The 19467-nt window shown below is 38.1% G+C and overlaps 1 protein-coding gene across 1 annotated transcript in view; it reads left to right on the plus strand.

Moving 5' to 3' along the window:
• DNAH8 (dynein axonemal heavy chain 8) overlaps positions 1-19467 on the plus strand; it is a 357024-nt gene that overhangs the window by 248017 nt on the left and 89540 nt on the right. The window contains exons 69-77 of the mRNA XM_038553950.1: positions 241-408; positions 1251-1466; positions 4401-4538; positions 5863-5990; positions 7223-7394; positions 9125-9280; positions 13628-13783; positions 15745-15927; positions 19083-19188. Of these exons, the coding sequence (XP_038409878.1) occupies positions 241-408; positions 1251-1466; positions 4401-4538; positions 5863-5990; positions 7223-7394; positions 9125-9280; positions 13628-13783; positions 15745-15927; positions 19083-19188 (1423 nt within the window). The remainder of the gene's footprint in view (positions 1-240; positions 409-1250; positions 1467-4400; positions 4539-5862; positions 5991-7222; positions 7395-9124; positions 9281-13627; positions 13784-15744; positions 15928-19082; positions 19189-19467) is intronic.

The following is a 19467-nucleotide window of genomic DNA, read 5'->3' on the forward strand; positions in this document are numbered from 1 at the left end:
TTGAGGACAACAGGAGAAAAAAAGAGTAAGAACAAATAGAAATCCCAAGGCAACAATGAAAGAACTATTATGCAAAAATCTTGGAATACAAACCCTTAAGGAGAATAATGTCAGGGGATGGGGAGGAAATACATTTTAAAGTTTTCTACTTTCATTATCTAAAAACATTAGATTTCCATAGGATTATTAATACTACTCAACAACAAAAAAATATATATTGATTCCTAATCCCAAATACAGACCATCAAACCAAATGATATTGCCACAGTCAGGAAACTTGCAAAGCCTCCACATCTTATTATGAGAATCATGGACTGTGTCCTGCTACTATTTCAAAAGAAAATTGACCCAGTCACTATGGATCCAGAAAAACCTTGCTGCAAACCTTCCTGGGGAGAGTCATTAAAAGTAAGTAGAAATCTTTGCAAGTCCTGTAAGGTGCATCAGATGCCCTCTACCCAGGACTTCAATATAGCCAACACAAGCTGGCAGGCAGTGATTGGTAATTATGTAGTGAAGAGTTTGGGAGACTGCATCTCCCAAAGTGTAAGTAGGGAAAGATTTTAAAGCTAAATGGCTTCTTTTTGTAAAAAGTGTCTAAAACCAGAGGCTAGTATTGGCACACTCTTTTTTTTTTTTTTGAAGATTTATTTATTTGACAGAGAGAGGGAGAGAGAGAGCACACAAACAGAGGAGAGTGGTAGAAGGAGAGGGAGAAGCAAGCTCCACTCTTTTTTTTTTTTAAGATTTATTTCTTTGATGGAGAGAGAGAGTGTGCATGAGCGTGAGTGCACGAACAGTGGGGAGGGGTAGAGGGAGAGGGAGAAGCAGGCTCTCCACTGAGCAGGGAGCCCCACAAAGGACTTGACACTCAATCCCAAGACCCTCAGGATCATGACCTGAGCCAAAGGCGGACACCTAACCCACTTAGCTACCCAGGTGCCCCTTGGCACACTCTTGATGTGCCAACCCAGTCTCCAAAAGGGAAGTTGTGTGGTTGGTGGCATTCAGATGCATGCACTAGACAGGAAACTGACATATCTTTTCTTCTTTAATCTTCCACCATGGTAACAGGAAGATAATTTGCAACTTACAGATTTAGGTCAACTGTCGTCATAGTCTTGATGTGTAGGTATGAGAGTGAATCAATTGTTACTTCTTTGAAAAAACTCAATTTAGAATTATATACTAACTCAGGAAGAAATTATTTACGTTCTCTCAGAATTCCGGGTTGTAATGCTATTTTTCAGCTGATGAGTGCAACAGGGTTCCTGTGGAGCCTTCAGCAGTTCCCCAAGGATACTATAAATGAAGAGACTGTTGAGTTGCTACAGCCGTATTTTAACATGGATGATTATTCTTTGGAAAATGCAAAAAAAGTCTGTGGGAATGTGGCTGGTCTGCTGTCTTGGACACTTGCTATGGCAACATTTTATGGTATCAATAGAGAAGTGTTGCCCCTGAAGGTAAGAGTTTCCATCCTTCTCCTAGGAAATCAATGTTTAATAAAATCAGTCACTGATTTTATTATTTTACTGCTATGAAAAGACAAAGCATAATTTTGACTAAACTTTTTATTTCCTTCATGTCCTCTCACAGTTTCTCATTTTCTTTACATCTGTTAAGCGTTTCTTGGCATCGCAGACAAGACATCAAAACCAACTTGTTATCTTAAATAGGAAATGAATTCACTGCAAGTAACCATTAAGCTGTCGTAATAGAAAACATGCTGTTTCTTTAAAGTTTAACGAGACTTGGTTTGGAGGTAGAATTTGATTACCATATTCCAAACAAAGTTTATAAAAATGAAGGTCAACACCCAGAAACATTTTAAATTTAAAAGATACGGAGAAAAACCCCTTATATGCATCTAAGAAACAAATGATCAAGCAAAATAAAAAAAGTTGCTTACAGAAGAGATATCGGGATGGCGCAGACTTCCTGCAACCCTAAATATTAGAATGTAATGGATAAATATATGCAGAGTATTGAAGAAATTGCTCTGGTCCAAGAGTTCAATAACTGACCAAGCTGCCCTCCATGTCTAAGGGAATTAAGAGACATTCTTAAGGATGCAATTTAAGTACTAAATGATAAGTACGTGCACTCATTCATACACACATGTGCGCACACACCATTTATACTGGGTCAGGCTGTTCTTCAGGTCTGAGGGAACAGAAGGACATTCTCAGGATTCATAAAATACACCTCTCTGATGCACCCTACCCTCCTGTCCCACCCCCACCATCAAGCTAAAAAGTTGAAAGTGGTTGCTTGTTGGAATGGAAAATGATGACCAGGTGGGTAGGGGGTTGCTGGTTTTCATAATAAACCTTATAGAAATGGCTGCCTTTTAAAATTCTGTGCATAGGTAATTTGGAGAAAAATAGAAAATAAGTTAACAATAAGAAAGTATTAATAAAGGGAAATGATGAGAAAATGTAGGAAGGTCACTCAAGAAAAAAGATACCAAGAGATGTAGAATTTAAGAAAAAATGCATTCATAAGAACAATTAATTTTCCTAAAAATTGTGATCCACAATTTTTTGTGGATCACAGACTTAATCGTAATAATGTTTTTTGTAATAAAATATTATCAAATTACAAAAATCAAGATGCATTAATATTTTTAGTGGAAATTAGTAAAAATACATTGTAATTTGAGATTGTGTGGAAGAATGGTTTTATGGGTGTGTGATCTGTGCTGTGCACACAGGACCTCAATTTAGAAGGATCCACAGTTGGCCTGCTGTCACCCTCTTGAAGTTCTCAATAATTTTTTAACAATGGATTCCACATTTTAATTTTGTACAGGGTCCTGCAAATTATACAGCCAGTCTTTAGCAGACATAAACTAATAATTATACAAAGATTTTACACTGTTTCATTTTTAAGGTTGAATAGCTGCATTGAACTTTCTTGAATATGAACAAAGAATATGAAATTACTTCTAGTGACCCAGAAACATTTACAAAAATCTATCATATTCAATTCTAAAAGAACATCTTGATTTAATTCTTAAAGGCAGAAATTGCTGAAGCCTCATTTTCTGAATATAAGCAATAAAATTAGAAAGTTTACATTTAAAAAAAGCCAGTGACTTCTTTTTTTCTTTTTAAGAAATTATGACAGAAGTTAGTTACCAGAGCTTTTGTTATGTAGCTCAATGGCACTTTCTTAGCTATTAATTAAACTAAGCATTCCAATACATTCTCACTTATAAATACACACACATACACATAAACCTTAAGGAAAGTGGAATAGAGTTAATAAAAATAACATTGAAAATTATAGAAAAGTAGCAGAATTGAAAAATTGTTGCTTTCCAAAAACAAAATATAAAAGACATATTCTTGGAAAATATAATCAAGAAGAAAATATGTAAAATCACAGATATGTGGATTTAAATAATTAGAAGGCAAATTTTAAAGTTATATAAAATACATTTAAAAAATTAAATTTAATAACAATAATATTAACTAAATTAATATTTCCTGCAAAAAAGGCTAAATTTGAATAAATTAAATATTGAAAAAGAAAATGAGAATGTCATCAAAAAACTTCTACCCCAGAAGGCTTTATTGCTATTTTACTTTACCAATTCATTTAAATTTCTATGAAACAGATAATTTCTAAGTCCATACTCTAGGACTCAGAAAAAAGATGAAAAAAATCTACCATTACAGTAATTTCACTTCAAAAAATCTTTATGAAGGAAGCAACCCAAAATGTTTGCATGCTCAACAGCTTTATTTATAATAATTAAAAATGCTGGGAGGGAATGTCTAAAAGTAGGGCAAAGGTTGGATAAATTATGATACATCCAACTGGTGTGATATCATGCAGTCATATTACTAATGCTCCTGAAAAAGTGTTTAAGGGCATATTTAAGGGGAAATGATTACACTATATTAAGTGAAAAAAAAACTGGAAAATATCGGTTATCATCTTCTTAACACAATACTCAGACTATCATGGGGTAAAATCACAGGCAATTTCTGTTATCTTTTCTATGCATTGCTGCATTTTCCATGTTTTCTATATTGAACACTAATAATTGAAAAAAAATAGATGGGTGCCTGGGAGGCTCAGTCCCTTAAGCATCTGGCTCTTGAACTCAGCTCAGGTCTTGATCGAAGGGTTGGGAGATTGAGCCCTGTGCTGGGCTCCATGCTGGCTGTGGATCCTACTTTAAAAAAAGAAGAAGAAAAAGAAAAAGAAATATAACTTTAATGAACTATCTCTAAGCTCTGCTTCTCCAACTGAACACGCTTCAACCTCTAAATACCGTCTTGAGCAAAAATTGTGTAATTCGTGTTATTATTTACCATTAAAACCAAAAATATTTTACAGACCTAATACAACTAGCACCATGCAGTTACCTCTTCTTGCTCTTTAAGGCTAACCTAGCGAAGCAGGAGGGCCGTCTGGCGGTTGCTAATGCTGAGCTGGGGAAGGCACAGGCTCTGCTCAATGAGAAACAAGGCGAGCTGGATAAAGTGCAAGCAAAATTCGATGCAGCCATGAATGAGAAAATGGTGAGATTAAATATACAAACTTCCTGAAGCGATGTGTTAAAATTTTACACAAGGGTGTGTTGTATTTAGAAATTAGGTAAATGTTTATTGACAAAAAAAAAATTTACCTGATTGTCCATTACTGGATATGGTCTCTGTTTTGTATTTTTGACTCTCAAAGGTCTTTTTTTGTGTGTGTCTTTAATAATCATTGTTAGTAACAGTAAGCTGTGGTATCATCCTCAAAGGGTACTGATTCGGAGGTTAGAGAACTGGGTTTGAGATTCAGTGCAGGCACTATTCATTAGCCAGTTGGAAGCAACTGATGGAGCTTTATGTGTCAAAGAGGGATCCTGATACAACCTCATGGGATAGGCTGTAAGCAGTGGTGGTCTGGTAACAATAGGCTCTGGGGGTGGGAGGGGCCCAGGGGGAATAAAAGCCATGATTTGCACAGTTTCCCGATTTCTGTGGTGTAGGTCCTCCCACCAGTCAGTTCTAAGCTACCAATGTGCCAACACTGAACACAGATTTGAAAACAGATGCACATTAAGCAGGGCACATTGATGTGATGAATGCTGGGTGTTATATGCAACTGATGAATTACTGAATGCTCCATCTGAAACTAAAAAAAAAAAAAGAAGAAGACAGATGCACAACAGTGCACTATTATATACTGTGCTATTATGTATATAGCACTGTTACATACTGCACACTACTATATACTGCCGTGCAGGTACAGTGGATTTAACCTTAAGCACATAGATAGTTCAAAAATGTAAACAATTAGGAAATGATGAGTTTGGATTATCTATTACCTTTGCTTCTCATGTAGTTTCTGTAATTGTTAAGTTTATATAATTTAATTTCTAATTAGGTCTGTGTTCCACACCAGCCCACAAGTTTTCTAAAAAATATAACAATTGGCTCTTGTAAGTTGATACAAGCTGGCTACCACACTTCGCTGTTGTGTAAAATTTTCTGGGGAAAAAAATTACTTTGTAAACAAACTTCCAAGGGCTCAGAGTTATTAAATCCAAAACCAAAATTGGTACATTTTATTGATTTGAGACTGTCTTGAAAAAACTGAATAGAAATACTATATTAATTTAGGTGATTTAGATTCTCTCTTACAAAATCATTTTCCTTGAAATTTCATAAGGTAAAATAACCATCTGATGAATTCATTACCAGAATTTAATACGTAAAGTTACTCACATTGCTTTTTTTAGACTATATTTTGCGAATTAAGAAATCCCTCCACATATTTTTATGTGTGAATACATGGATGTTTGATGAAACACTTTGAAAAGTTCTTTGAGATGTTCTTTCTTTATGAATGTAGGATTTGGTAAATGATGCAGATATGTGCCGGAAAAAGATGCAGGCGGCTTCCACTCTCATCGATGGGCTGAGTGGAGAAAAAGTCCGGTGGACTCAGCAAAGCAAAGAGTTTAAAGCTCAGATCAATAGGTATAAATTTTGGTCTTTGTTATAATTACTTTCCTTCTTGGTGATTACCCGAAACCTCTTTGTGACATTCAAGAAAATAAAATACATCTCCCCGGTGAAGTGCTTTGCTCCTTCATCTCCATATATCCATTTCTGAATCTTATAGTTTAGGTTATCCGTTCTCAATAAAATGGAGAGTGATCATAAGCTTGTGAAACATTTTAAATCTCAATTTTGGTTCAGAAATGTGGGTTTTCAGTATCAAAGTGCTTCTTTTTCTGTTGTTGCTTTTCTTGTTTTTTGTTGTTGTTTAGATAGAGAGAGTGTGCGCAGGGGGCAGGGGAAGAGGAAGAGGGAGAGAGAGAATCTTAAGCAGGCTCCATGCCCAACAGAGACTCTGACTCAGGGCTCGATCTCACGACCCTGAGATCATGACCGAGCCGAATTCAAGAGTCAGATGTTTAACTGACTGAGCCACCCAGGCATCCCCAAGAGTGCTTCTTTAAAAAAAAAAAAAAAGATTTTTATTTATTCATGAGAGACACAGAGAGAGAGGCAGAGACACAGGCAGAAGGAGAAGTAGGTTCCCTGCAGGGAGCCTGATGCAGGACTCCATCCCAGGACCCCAAGATCATGACCTGAGCCGAAGGCAGACACTTAATCCACTGAGCCACCCAGACATCCCCCTAAGAGTGCTTCTAATATTGTTTGGCAAATAGCATCTAGATACTTTCTCCAGTTCTATACTCTCCACCTCAATGACTTTGAATGTGTGGATCAGTGGTTTGCTCTAAAACCAAGGGTCTCTTGTGCCAGTGTCTATTGGTGTCCTAGAAACTGGAAGGGAGGGAAATGAGAGAGAAGTAGAGAACAGCAAGAATTGGGAGAAGGAGAGGAGTGCCAGAGGGGGAGAAGAAAACAGTTTTATCAAGACCAAATATTATCAGAACCGGGGCATGGCATGGGAAAAGGATACTTTCCTTCCTAGGAGCCAGGTCTCTGCACCTACAGGTTTCAAGGAAGCAGTTTCTCTCTTGCTCCTTGGCCTCCCTCTAATGTGGCCTCTCCTCTCACCATTTGGGTTGGGGGGGCTCCCTTTTGCATGGTCTCTCCATGTCTGGTTCCCAAGTGTTATGCAGGGAGCAGAGAAAGATTTTTGCCTAGTAACAAAACAAAGCTGCCCTGTGGCCTTTGGGACTCCTTAATGGGAGAACTTGAATGGGTTAGGTGACTCACCTCTCATCTCTCCACAGACTTGTAGGTGATATCTTGCTGTGCACCGGATTCCTTTCCTACCTTGGTCCTTTCAATCAGATATTTCGGAACTATTTGCTTAAAGATCAATGGGAGATAGAGCTGAGAGCTCGGAAGATTCCTTTCACCGAAAACCTGAATCTTATTTCAATGTTGGTGGATCCGCCTACAGTGAGTGTCACTTTCCTTATAACATTATTTGAATTCCAGATGTACTTACTAAAAAATCAAGGTTCACCTCTTGTTCTTTCTTTTTTCATTTAATTGAAAAGATTGTTTTGAAAACACTTAGGAATTAATTTTTAAACAAGCTTTCTATATAAAAAAAGTTCCTTTGCATTTTAATAAATCCTGCTTTCAAATTAATATTAGTTGCACTGCTGTGAACTAAAAGATCATACGTGGGAGCACCTGGCTGGCTCAGTTGGTGGAATGTGCAATTGATTTCCGGGTGGTGATTTCAAGCCCCACATTGAAGGTAGAGATTACATAAAAAAAAAATAAAATCCTCCGAAAAAAGGGATCATTCACAGATTATCGACTTGCTAAGACTGAACTCTTCTTTTAACTTTCTATTATTTGCAGCACTTCTATTAAGTCACACTCTTTCAAACACTTTAGGTGATTATAGGCATTAGGTAGGCCATAAATACTGGTATTCATCTTCTTTTGATCATTAACCGTCTTTTCGTAGTGTCCAAAGTGTACAGCAGCACGTTCTGGCATCACTGAGTGATGGCAAGCCCCACGATACTAAACTTCCTTGCTGGGAATTTGATGCCACTGTCAATTTTCAGCATATCTTGAAGAGCTTCTATGGCATTAAATGCTTTCCAGGCAATTTGTATTCATGAGCTGCTTTCTGATCTGTAAATATGTTCCCCAGTGGCTGTTTCTTTTGGGAAGCCATGCTATTAGTTTCGTGTTATCTGTATTTAAAAGTTAAAAAATTAATCTTTTCCAATTCAAACAATGTTCAACTGGTTGTTACAGGGACTAGATGATGTATTAAAGATGCAGGCACTGATGAGGCAAAGTGGGCCAGGATATTCCTTATGAATTATGGCCTTTGGAGGCTACCGGGATACTTTAATGAAGGTAGAACCTTGTGGATTTGTTGGATCTCAGGTGATTTTATTGACCATGTGGAGGCAGGCTGGCAGTTCTCTCATAATTAGGGAAGATTTTTTTAAGTTTATTTATTTATTTTTCAGTGATCTCTACCCCTGATGTGGGGCTCAAACTCACCACCCCAAGATCAAGAGTCGTGCACACTTCTAACTGAGCCAGCCATGAGCCCGAGGAAACATTTTTTTTTAAATGTCGTTGATGAGCACTTGCCAATATAATATCTTCTCTCTCCTAACTTCTCTGCCTCCACCTATGCAAATCCTGCTCCCTGAGTGAACAGAGCCAAAGGACAGCTTCCCCCCTAAAGGGGAAGCTTCAGGACTTTAACTATTGCTGCTTATCTTTCCAACTATTTCAGTTTATTGGTTTCCACTAACCCTGCCTCATCTGGATCCCACCACCAACTGAGTCTTACCATGAATTTAGCCCCTATGTTCTCTGAATGTTCAGCAACCAAGCTTCAAAAATCTACAGATTTTACAATATTCCTTCATAAATTTGAAAATTAGTAGTATAAAGTACTAAACCCTAAAGGACTAAACTCTAATCTGGAGTTAAAGGATTTATTAGATTAGAAATTTATTTTTTTTAGGTGAAGGTTATTTGGTTTACATTTACAAGTTTATTTGTCTTTTTCTAGGTACCCATTGCATAGTCTCAATAGAAGAAAATATATTCCAATATTAAATTCTTTTAATATTGTGGCACTTTTAATTACTGTGAAAACCTTCTTGCTCTCTGACTGGCCATATCCATTTCTTGTTACTTAGATTGGGGAGTGGGGGCTGCAGGGATTACCAGGAGATGACCTCTCAATTCAGAATGGCATCATTGTGACGAAGGCCACCAGATACCCACTCCTCATAGACCCACAGACTCAAGGCAAAACTTGGATTAAATCAAAGGAAAGAGAAAATGACTTGCAGGTAGGTACCATCGGGTGTATGTGAAAGCATTCTTAAAATCATGAAATTTTCCCAGGATTTCACTTAATTCTGCTGGTCATAAAGTTGTCATCTCTGTGATAATTGTTTGTTGGTTTACATGCTTGAGTTTTGTAACAGTGGTTTGGGGCAAGGGCTTGGATTATTTTCTCTCTTTTGTGTTCTCTCGTGATGTACTCTCCTCTCTGTCACTTTCCCTCCCTCTTTGCCAATGTTGGATGTGGCTTATATTCTGAGCCTTGGGTTTGGGCTTACAGCAAAGCCCCAAAAATAGAACTCATGACTCCTTGGTTTAAGGCTATGTGCTCCAACCTAGCTCAGGTACATGGCACTTCATAGCATTATAGAGTCCAGGTTTGGAGCGGGGGTCTAAAAAGGTATGTATGTATGTATGTATGTATGTATGTATGTATGTATTTATAGAGGAGGAGGGGTAGGGGAAAGGGTGAAAGAGAGAATCTTAAGCAAGCTCCATGCCCAGTACAGAGCCTGACATGGGGCTCGATCTCACAACCCTGAGATCATTACCTGAGCTGAAATCAAGAGTCACACTCTTAACTGACTGAGCCACCCAGGTGCCCCATGATATGGTGTTAATTTTAAGGTAGAGGTAGACAGAGGCAGGATTCCAGCATCTCAGATTTATCGTCAATATTTCAACTACCAATACGACAATTCCATTTCCCAGATAACATTCTCAGATTCTAAGTCTATTGGCTCCATATTTTTGCTTATACTATTTTACAAACCACGATGTCTTTCTTTACCCTACTTCCCACTTCATTTACATCCCAGATAAATGTCTTAAAATGTTTTTCAAAGTTCACATCCAACACTACCTTCAACAAGACTTCCCTGTGTCCTCAGTTTAATGTAGCTTGTTCTAAATGCTCACAATGTCTTGTTTGGATTTCCGATGTGGACTTAGAGTCTGTCTTCAATCATTGTTCATTGCACGCTTGTCTTTTACCTTTACTATATCATAAAGTTCTTGCCGGCAAGGTTTATGGTTTTATACCATCTTTATATTTTCTGCACTGCTCTTTCTGTAAGGTAGGAATTCTGGTATTTATTGAATTTAAGTGAGTGAATTAGAGTGTGTCATCATTACAAGGTGTGTGTGTGGCGGGGGGGGGGGGGAGAAAAGCAACAGAAAAATCATGTAGTTCATCTTGTTAAATGCAGAAAAAGCACCTAGTAAAATTCAACACCCATTCATGATAAAACCTCCAGCAAAACTAAGAATAGGAAGGATCTTCCTTAATCAGATAAAAAGTATTTTACCAAAAGCCTACAACAAACACCACTTAATGACGAAATATTGAAAGATTTTGTTGTGAGATGAGGGCTTCACTGACATGTGGATGCTTCCTGGTGCTCTGGAACACCCCTAAGATACTCCCAACTCACTGAGACTCCAGAACACAATGTGTCAGTCTGTTTAATTTAGAAACCCCAGAGAAATCCCAGAAAGAGAGTGTAAATGGAGGAGGAGATTTAAGGGAAATGAAATCTAATGGGAATGTAGCTCCTGAGGAGCTGTATTCACAGAAGGAATGTATGAGTGGAGTATATAGGAGCATTCCTGCTCATGACCTCCCTGGATCTGGATCCTGCGCAACTACAGTGTGTCCCCTGTTCCATTCCTCTTGCCTCTGCTGACTGTCCGACTCCCTACTCATTCTATTCTTAATTTTCCTGATCATAGCTTTGTCTTTCCATTTTGACATTAAACTCCTTGATGGACTTTGACTATGTCCTTCTGATGTTACCCATTCTCAGCAATCTTCTTGAAGAAGTAATAGACATATGCCAGAGATAATTATGTATGTTTAAAACATAATGTAAGAAGATTGAACTATATTCTCCTTACTCAGAAGGCATTATTTTTTTTAAACATGTGGATAAACACATGCACAAACACACATAAATGAAAACAGAATAAAATGAAAATGCTATTTCTTTATATGGGAAGGAAAACAAAATGAAACACTTTATTTTTTAAAGATTTTATTTATTTGAGAGAGAAAGAGCAAGAGTAAATGAGAGAGAGATAACATAAATGGGAGGAGGGGCAGAAGGAGAGGAAGGAGCAGACTCCCCACTGAGCAGGGAGCCAGATGTGGGGCTCCATCCCAGAACCCCAGGATCATAACCTAAGCCAAAGGTAGACACTTAACTGACTGAGCCACCCAAGTGCCCCAATGAAACACTTTATAAATGAAAAACAAAACATGTTTTGTATGTCCAGGACTGCACTCCACTGTGGCAGCTTTGTCAAGGCCACCTCCAAACCCACCTCCAGAACCTTCAGCTCTGACTTCCAGAAAAAGAAGGTATTCATCAAGTTTCCCTATAAAGAATTCACTGTATTCATCAAGTTTTCCTGTAAAGAATTCACTGACCACCTTGTAAAGACCCAACACTAGAGTCTGTGAGCAGGTTACCCAGGCTCTGGTGGTAGCCCCCACATAGTGTTACTATACAAGAAAGTCAAGGGAACTAAACTTGGAATTAAGATAGTAATTTCTAAGACTCTAAGATATTAATTTAAATTAATAAAAGATATTGAAGATGGTTAAAGGTTATCTTTAATAAACTGACAATTTGAAAATTATTATTTCTTTACTTGGTGTATTAGTTACGGTTCTCCAGAGAAACATTGTGCATACGATATCTCTATATAAATACAGAGGTATAGAAAAAGATTTATTATGAGATATTGGCTCATGGGATGAGGGAGGCTGAGAAGTCCCACAATCTGCTGTCTACAAGCTGCAGATGCAGGAAGGGTGGTCATGGAATCCCAGTCCAAACTCTGAAGGTCTGAGAACCAGGGGAGTCAGTGGTATAAGTCCCAGTTCAAGTCTAAAGGCCCAAGAACCCAAGGGCAGGAGAAGATAATGTCTCAGCTCAAGCAGAGAGTAAATTTGCTCTTCATCTTTGGGCTCTATTCAGGCTCTCAATGGATTGGATGATGCCCACCCAAATCGGTGAGGGTGATCTTTTTTACTCAGTCTACCTACTCCAAGGCCAATCTGTTCTGGAAAAAGCCTCATAGACACACCCTGAGAGTGTTTAGCAGCTCTCTGGGCATCCCTTACCCCAGTCAAGTTGACATAGAATATTAACCATCACACTTAGGAAGCAAAGCACAAAAATAGAATTTACTCCTTAGGAAATAGAGGAGGACAATTATATTTAGTCTCATTGGGACCTTGTTTCTTCTTGTTTAATAAACTGGTTAAAGCTATTTGTTTAGATTCATTTACCTTATCAACTCATAATGAGGTCTTTCACAGCTCATCATTTGTGTAAATAAAGCTGTTCATCTAGGGAAACAAATTCCTTCCTATGCAGGGTTTTTTCTTTTAGTTATTTTCTTTTTATCCAAAACAAGACAAGGGTAGACTTATCTAATTTTTAATTCCGCATCTCTTTTTCATAGCAAGCGATAGGTAATATCTTTTAATTCTACTCTTTTAATCACCTGCTGTTCCAGTGGCTCTTCCTTGTGTCTTAAGATCAGCCCTCACAGCAGCATAGAGGCAGTAGCTGAATTCAGAGGGTAGAGTATAAGGAGATGGAGAGTTGAGGACTGAACCTTCCGGAAGCCTCACATTTAGGCAGGGGAGGGATCATAGGAGAAGCGAGAGTTCAAAGCCATTTGGCCAATGCAAGGATCAACCAGCGCCGTGTGTCTATTTTAACTAATCAACAAACACTGAACTAAAAAACGGGGCCCTACCAGGCATTCAGAATACTGATTTTTTAAAAATATAATATAAAAAGTGAACATATAGTATTTTAAGTTGATTTTATGGGAAGTATCTATCACATTCTTCTGTTGCACCACTGTTAGAGACAGAATACCTGGATAAGCCCTTGGTTTGATTCACTATATAATTTCTGACATTCTTATGCTTATTTTTCATCACTTGATCATCTCATGAGTTGTCCTGAGAAGATAAATGAATTTTGCAAATACTCAAGTTACTTTCCTTTCTCTGAGTGATTGAGACTATGTAAGTATAACAGGTTTAATCCTTGATTTCTTCTCTTTGATGAGTAGGAGCAGAGCTCTGACATTTCCTTGAAGGAGTGCCACTCTGTTTTGATCAGAGAGACTATTATTGCACATCCAGGGCCTCCACAAAGTCATGAGCTCACCAAGTTTTGAAAATTAAATGTTCTTGCTTTTATTTTCATAAGTCTTCCTATACAGCCCTTCATATTCTTAAGCACTTATCCAACAAATCTCTTGGTTTACATTGTGGAATAAGCACATTCTTTCTAGCACTCATATAGCAGTGAACCCTTTATTTTTAGGTAACATCCCTGAACCATAAATATTTCCGCACACACTTGGAGGACAGCCTTTCCTTGGGGCGACCCCTTCTTATTGAGGACATTCGCGAAGAGCTGGATCCAGCCCTGGATAATGTATTAGAAAAGAATTTCATTAAATCAGGCACCACGTTCAAGGTGAGTTTTGGGGAGAAAAAAATAGAAGAAGAAGAAGACAAGAAAAGAACAATGGTGACATCTACTTATCTTTTTGAGCATAGCAGCAAAGCCACCTTCCTTCAGGTGATAGTTATTTGATACACTGGAGAAAATGATTGCCAAACTCATGTTTAGTGCTTCCCTCATTTTAAAAATAGTATATGAAAAATACAGGGGACAGCAATATCTTGGTAGAAATAGCCATTTAGTTGACACTAAATAACAAGTTAAAGAAAGACATTGTCTGGTCATAATAATATGTTAGTGTTAACACACATACAATACATATATATTGGCAGCTCTGAGAAAATCGGATTTACAAATTATATATTCATCTATCCTATAAAATTCATCTATATTATACATTTTTCTCACTGGAAAAATGGCATTTTAATAAAGTCTATAGACATTGATTTGTTCATTTCTCTCTGTATTAGCTTTCAATCTAAACTCACAGACTTTGCTGGAAGCTGTGGACTCCTGTTTCTCATCACTGGTGAGAACATGAATTGTTTCCACTAGAGGCATTTCTTTTTTAATTGGTGGCATTCTCTTCTTCTAGGCTTCTTTGGTTTTATTTCTTGATAAATGACAGCATTTCTGATTGCAATTTTTTGCTTTGGACAACTTAATTTCATGAATATCAGTGAATAAGTACAGAATGCAAATTTTCTCATTAAACAAAGATTTCTTTTAAAAAAATATTTTATTTATTTATTCATGAGAGACACACAGAGAAAGGCAGAGACACAGACAGAGGGTGAAGCAGGCTCCCTGTGGAGAGCCCGATGCGGGACTCGATCCCAGAACCCTGGGATCATACCCTGAACCGAAGGCAGACGCTTGACCACTGAGCCACCCAGGTGGGCCTGAAGAAATGTTTTTGGGGCCCGGGGTGGAGTCCCGCGTCAGGTGAAGCCTGCTTCTCCCACTGTCTGTGTCTCTACTTCTCTCTGTGTGTCTCTCATGAATTAATAAATAAATAATCTTTAAAAAAATGAAAACATTTCTTCATAATGTGAATCTTTTATGTGCCATATTTAACATGCCCAAGGAGGGTGTAGGATTTTTATAACTGAAGGTCTTTTAAAGGAACAGATTCTTTTTTTTTCTTTTTTTTTTTTTTTAAATTTTTATTTATTTATGATAGTCACACAGAGAGAGAGAGAGAGAGAGAGAGAGAGGCAGAGGGAGAAGCAGGCTCCATGCACAGGGAGCCTGATGTGGGATTCGATCCCGGGTCTCCAAGATCTCGCCCTGGGCCAAAGGCAGGCGCCAAACCGCTGCGCCACCCAGGGATCCCAAGGAACAGATTCTTATCTGCAGTGTGCAGACATGGTGCTTGAGAATATGATAGGGCCTTATTGAGGTGGTTTCTATCCACATCTGGAATCAAGATTAATTAAAAATGTAAGTTCTTTAAAATGGTATAATGTCCACCTAAGTTTTAGATAGCAAAACCAGTTGTTTTTTAATATATTGCAAATCGTAGTGTTTAAGAAAAGTTATCTTTCTGAAAAACATGTTGACATTTTTTTCTCTGAAAAGTTCCTTAATTCTTTCTGAAGTCTAATACACTTTAGATATGACTGAAAACAGAGATAACACTTCCGCTAAACACCACAAATTTCTTTAATAGGAAACAGTTTCCTCCAAGTGGGAGAAAATAGTCAAATCTGAGATGTGTCTGAGTTTATTCCACATTTGTTTGGGATAAATCTTTCATTTAATTTGTTTGGTGTCATGGCTAACAACATCTTCCGGCAGGACCACATATCTAAATTATTTAAGATCACTGATGAAAGTGTTAGAACTTTTTCCTCTGCAATTCATTCAAGTTTCACAGCACTGACCTCTGATAAATTCTTTCCTAAGTTAACCACAGATTCCTTGTTCTGCCCTTTAAGCTCTCTTTAATTTTTATATTTGAATCGATGTAGGTGAAAGTCGGTGATAAGGAATGTGATATCATGGATACATTTAAACTTTATATTACTACAAAGTTACCAAACCCTGCCTTTACCCCTGAGATCAACGCGAAAACATCAGTCATTGATTTTACTGTCACCATGAAAGGACTTGAGAATCAGTTATTAAGGAGAGTAATTTTAACTGAGAAACAGGTAATAATTCCTCAAGGTTAAAGACTACTTCTAATAAATTTTAATAATGCTCAAAATGTATTATGAAATTGTTAAGTATTTGGGAAGGAAAAAATTACGCCAACCACATCTGCCTTTGTTAACATAAATATTAGTTTAGTTGTCTCGTGTCAAGTCCTGTTAAGAAATCATGTAACTAACTCACCTGTCCTCCAACCCCAAATGTGCCTGCACATACGTACACACACACACACACACACATACACACACACAGAATTCACACTGCTCTTTCTACTTCTGGCTTTAAACCTTGGAGTATGTCGACCCTCATAGTCCTATGGATGGATGCTCCTTGATGTCCCTGAAAAATTCAATAAAATAATGATCTTGTAGAAAAAGAAATTGCTCCAAATGAGTGTATTACCACTGGAGTAGTTTCAACTAGTATAGTCTAGTACTCTAATGATACAGAGAGCCCAACTCTAATTTTAATTGAATAAAATTTGCATTAAGGCAGAGAAATTAAGTATGATTGAAGGTTCTAATAAAACAAAGAACAACTTAAAACTGGAAGACTTTAAGAGACTGATACAAGTTGAAACTAATTTTTAAGATAAATCTCAGAAAACATTTAACATTATGCATAAAATATGCTTGCCTAAAATGTAATTATACTTATTTGCATATGGAAAACATATTTGCGTAAAATCCGAGAAAGATTATATTTGCTTACAGAGAATTAAGTATTGAGGGTTCAGGGGAAGGGCAAGGTTAGAAACAATAAGACTAGAAAGACTTATAAAAGACCAGAGAAGCTTAACAGGGGAGGCTGAGAAAAAGATTGGTAGCAGAAGACTGGACAAAGATAAAGGAAAGGCAAGAGATAGTCATAGATGCCACGAACACAGAAAAGACACTGGAAGAGGGAAAGAGAAATGGTCCTTATGCCAGAGAAACAGAGATTCAGTAAAAGAAGTGAAGCCCTACCTGATTAACAGGGATGGTTAACATGGGGCCAAAAGTGGCCAGCCAGGCGGAGAGGGCATGGGCCCCATCCCCTCTTTGGGCCACGTCGTGCCAACTGTTGAAAATAAGTCCTTCCTTCACGCTCTAAGTGGTGCTGCTGGTCTGATCTGAGATGATCAGGTGCTGCGTGCAGGCCGCACGAACTTCCTGAAGGCAGGCCACTCCACTGTCTGAGGTAGGCTACACTCTGTGTCCCCAGAGGGCCCCGCACTTGCCTTTCTAGGTCTCAGCCTCCTCTTCAAGGATGCTCTAAGGTGCTAACATCAACCTTGCTGAAAAAAAGCACACACACACACACACACACACACACACACTCTTAATCTGTAGGAGGACATCCAGACTATGATGTTTAACCCTCTTAACTGTCCTGCTCTTTTTACACACCTTCATTTTACAGAAGAACAAACAGAAACCAGAGAGAATAGGGTCTTAGCCTCTGCAAACACATGCATGGACTTTCCATCCTGTCAGGCCTCCTAGATAAGTTTTACAGGTCGTGCTGTAAAACCCACAAGTGTCTACCGGACCATGATGCTTTTTTTTCCAGATCAAACTGAAAAGGAAGCTGATGTGATTTCATTTTGTCCACATATTCTTATACTGCCACCCAGAGGTGACCATTTTAATGGAAACAGTTCATGAAGTATTCCTCCCCCTGCCCCCCTGAAAATGCAGCCATGACCTTCGTTGCCACCCCCATCAAATACTGCAAACCTGATAGTACGATGACCATAATAGCACTTGTCTCGGAGTTGGAGAATGGGAGTATTAGCCTGCATTTGCCAGTAATGAGCTGTGGGGATTATGTTGGGATGTGATTTAGAGTTAATATTTCTGGATCCTCCATTTCCCCAGATGTAAAATAAAGCTGTTGAATTAAATTCAGCACACTTCAGTTTAGCACATATTTATTAGGTTGAGTCCCCTCTCTGCAAAGCCTCGAGGTAAGTGCTGTCAAGAAAACAAAAGTGAATAGGACAAGTTCCTGCCCTCTAGATGCACAGAATCTCATTGGTGGGACATAATCTACACACAGACTGTGATGCAAGCCATGGCAGATAGAAAGATAAACCTTGTGCTGTGGCTTTGGATGACAATTGGTTTAAGAAGACTTTCTGAAAGTGATGGAATTTCTGAAGTGTTTTTTTTTTTTTCAAAAAACTTTCTCAAATAAGTAGTTTTAAAACCCCTTTTAACATAATTCTAAGTACACTGTGATTCTGTAGAAGATAAAAAAAATACTATAAAAATGCTATTGAGACAACTTCAATTTACTCTATGTTTAGCAAGAGTATTATATCCATGTTAAATTTCCTGAATTTGAAAATTACAGTATACTAGAGTAAGAGAATGTCCTGGTTCTTAGGAGATTTGTTAAATTTTTAGGGGTAAAGGATCATGACCTCAGCAAATGGTTCACCAATTATAAGAAGAACAAAAATGATGATAAGTATTCTATAGAGGAAGAGATAGCAATAAAACAAAATGTTATCTGGTGAATCTGGGCAAAACATATGTGAGAGTTTATTGTATCAGTCTTGCAACTTCTCCGAAAGTTTGAAATTTTTTCAAAGTGTCATTTGAAAAATACACTATTTTGGTAGAAAAAAATATGCTTTTAAACATCCAGGTTAGCCCTTCTGTTAGAGATGTTAAACCATGGCAAATGGATTTGTATTGGCAATTGGCTCTGTCAAACCAGGTACCTGGTGTTGCTAGAGGTGGATCCCAAACCAAGAGCTCATGTTCGGCTTGGATGGCCTCCTGGTTCTTTGATAGTATGTCTCTGCTTCTACCATTTCTGACTGCCAATCAAGTTCACATTTCACACAAAGGCAGTGTGGGAACAGGGCCAAGAGAATGGGATTCTCTAATCTAAATAACCATAGAGCCAGGAAGAGAACACGGGGATAATCAGACAAAATTACTTTAGCAGCGGTGTCTCATTCATGCCAGTGTGAGCACTGTGGAAACTTTACGCTAGTAGGCATAATTTCTTAAAAAGTGTCCTGAGGAACAAAAAAGTAGAGTCATTTCACGGGCACTTTGGTTTAAACTTTAAAAAATTGATCAGAAGCACTGAGAAATTGGATTTGCCATAATTACCGGTGACTACAATTCTGCTGTTATTTCTTGTTTCCTAATAACAGGAATTAGAGTCTGAGAGGGTTAAGCTTTTGGAGGATGTAACTTTCAACAAGCGGAAGATGAAGGAACTTGAAGACAACCTTCTCTACAAGTTAAGCGCCACAAAAGGTACCATGTTATTAATAAGTACATGGGTAATGGGTCCCGAGTCAGGATTTCTTGGGACCCCCTTTTCAGCACCCTCCTTTGTGACTATAGATGTGAGAAAGCAGTTGAGTTAACAATGCAAACACAGGGGATCCCTGGGTGGCTGCCTTCAGCCTAGGGCGCCTGCCTTCAGCCCAGGGCGTGATCCTAGAGTCCTGGGATCGAGTCCCACATCAGGCTCCCTGCCTGCTTCTCCCTCTACCTGTGTCTGCCTCTCTCTCTCTCTCTCTGATGAATAAA

The sequence above is a fragment of the Canis lupus genome, chromosome 12, assembly GCF_011100685.1.
Source record: "Canis lupus familiaris isolate Mischka breed German Shepherd chromosome 12, alternate assembly UU_Cfam_GSD_1.0, whole genome shotgun sequence".
Taxonomy (NCBI): Eukaryota; Metazoa; Chordata; class Mammalia; order Carnivora; family Canidae; genus Canis; species Canis lupus.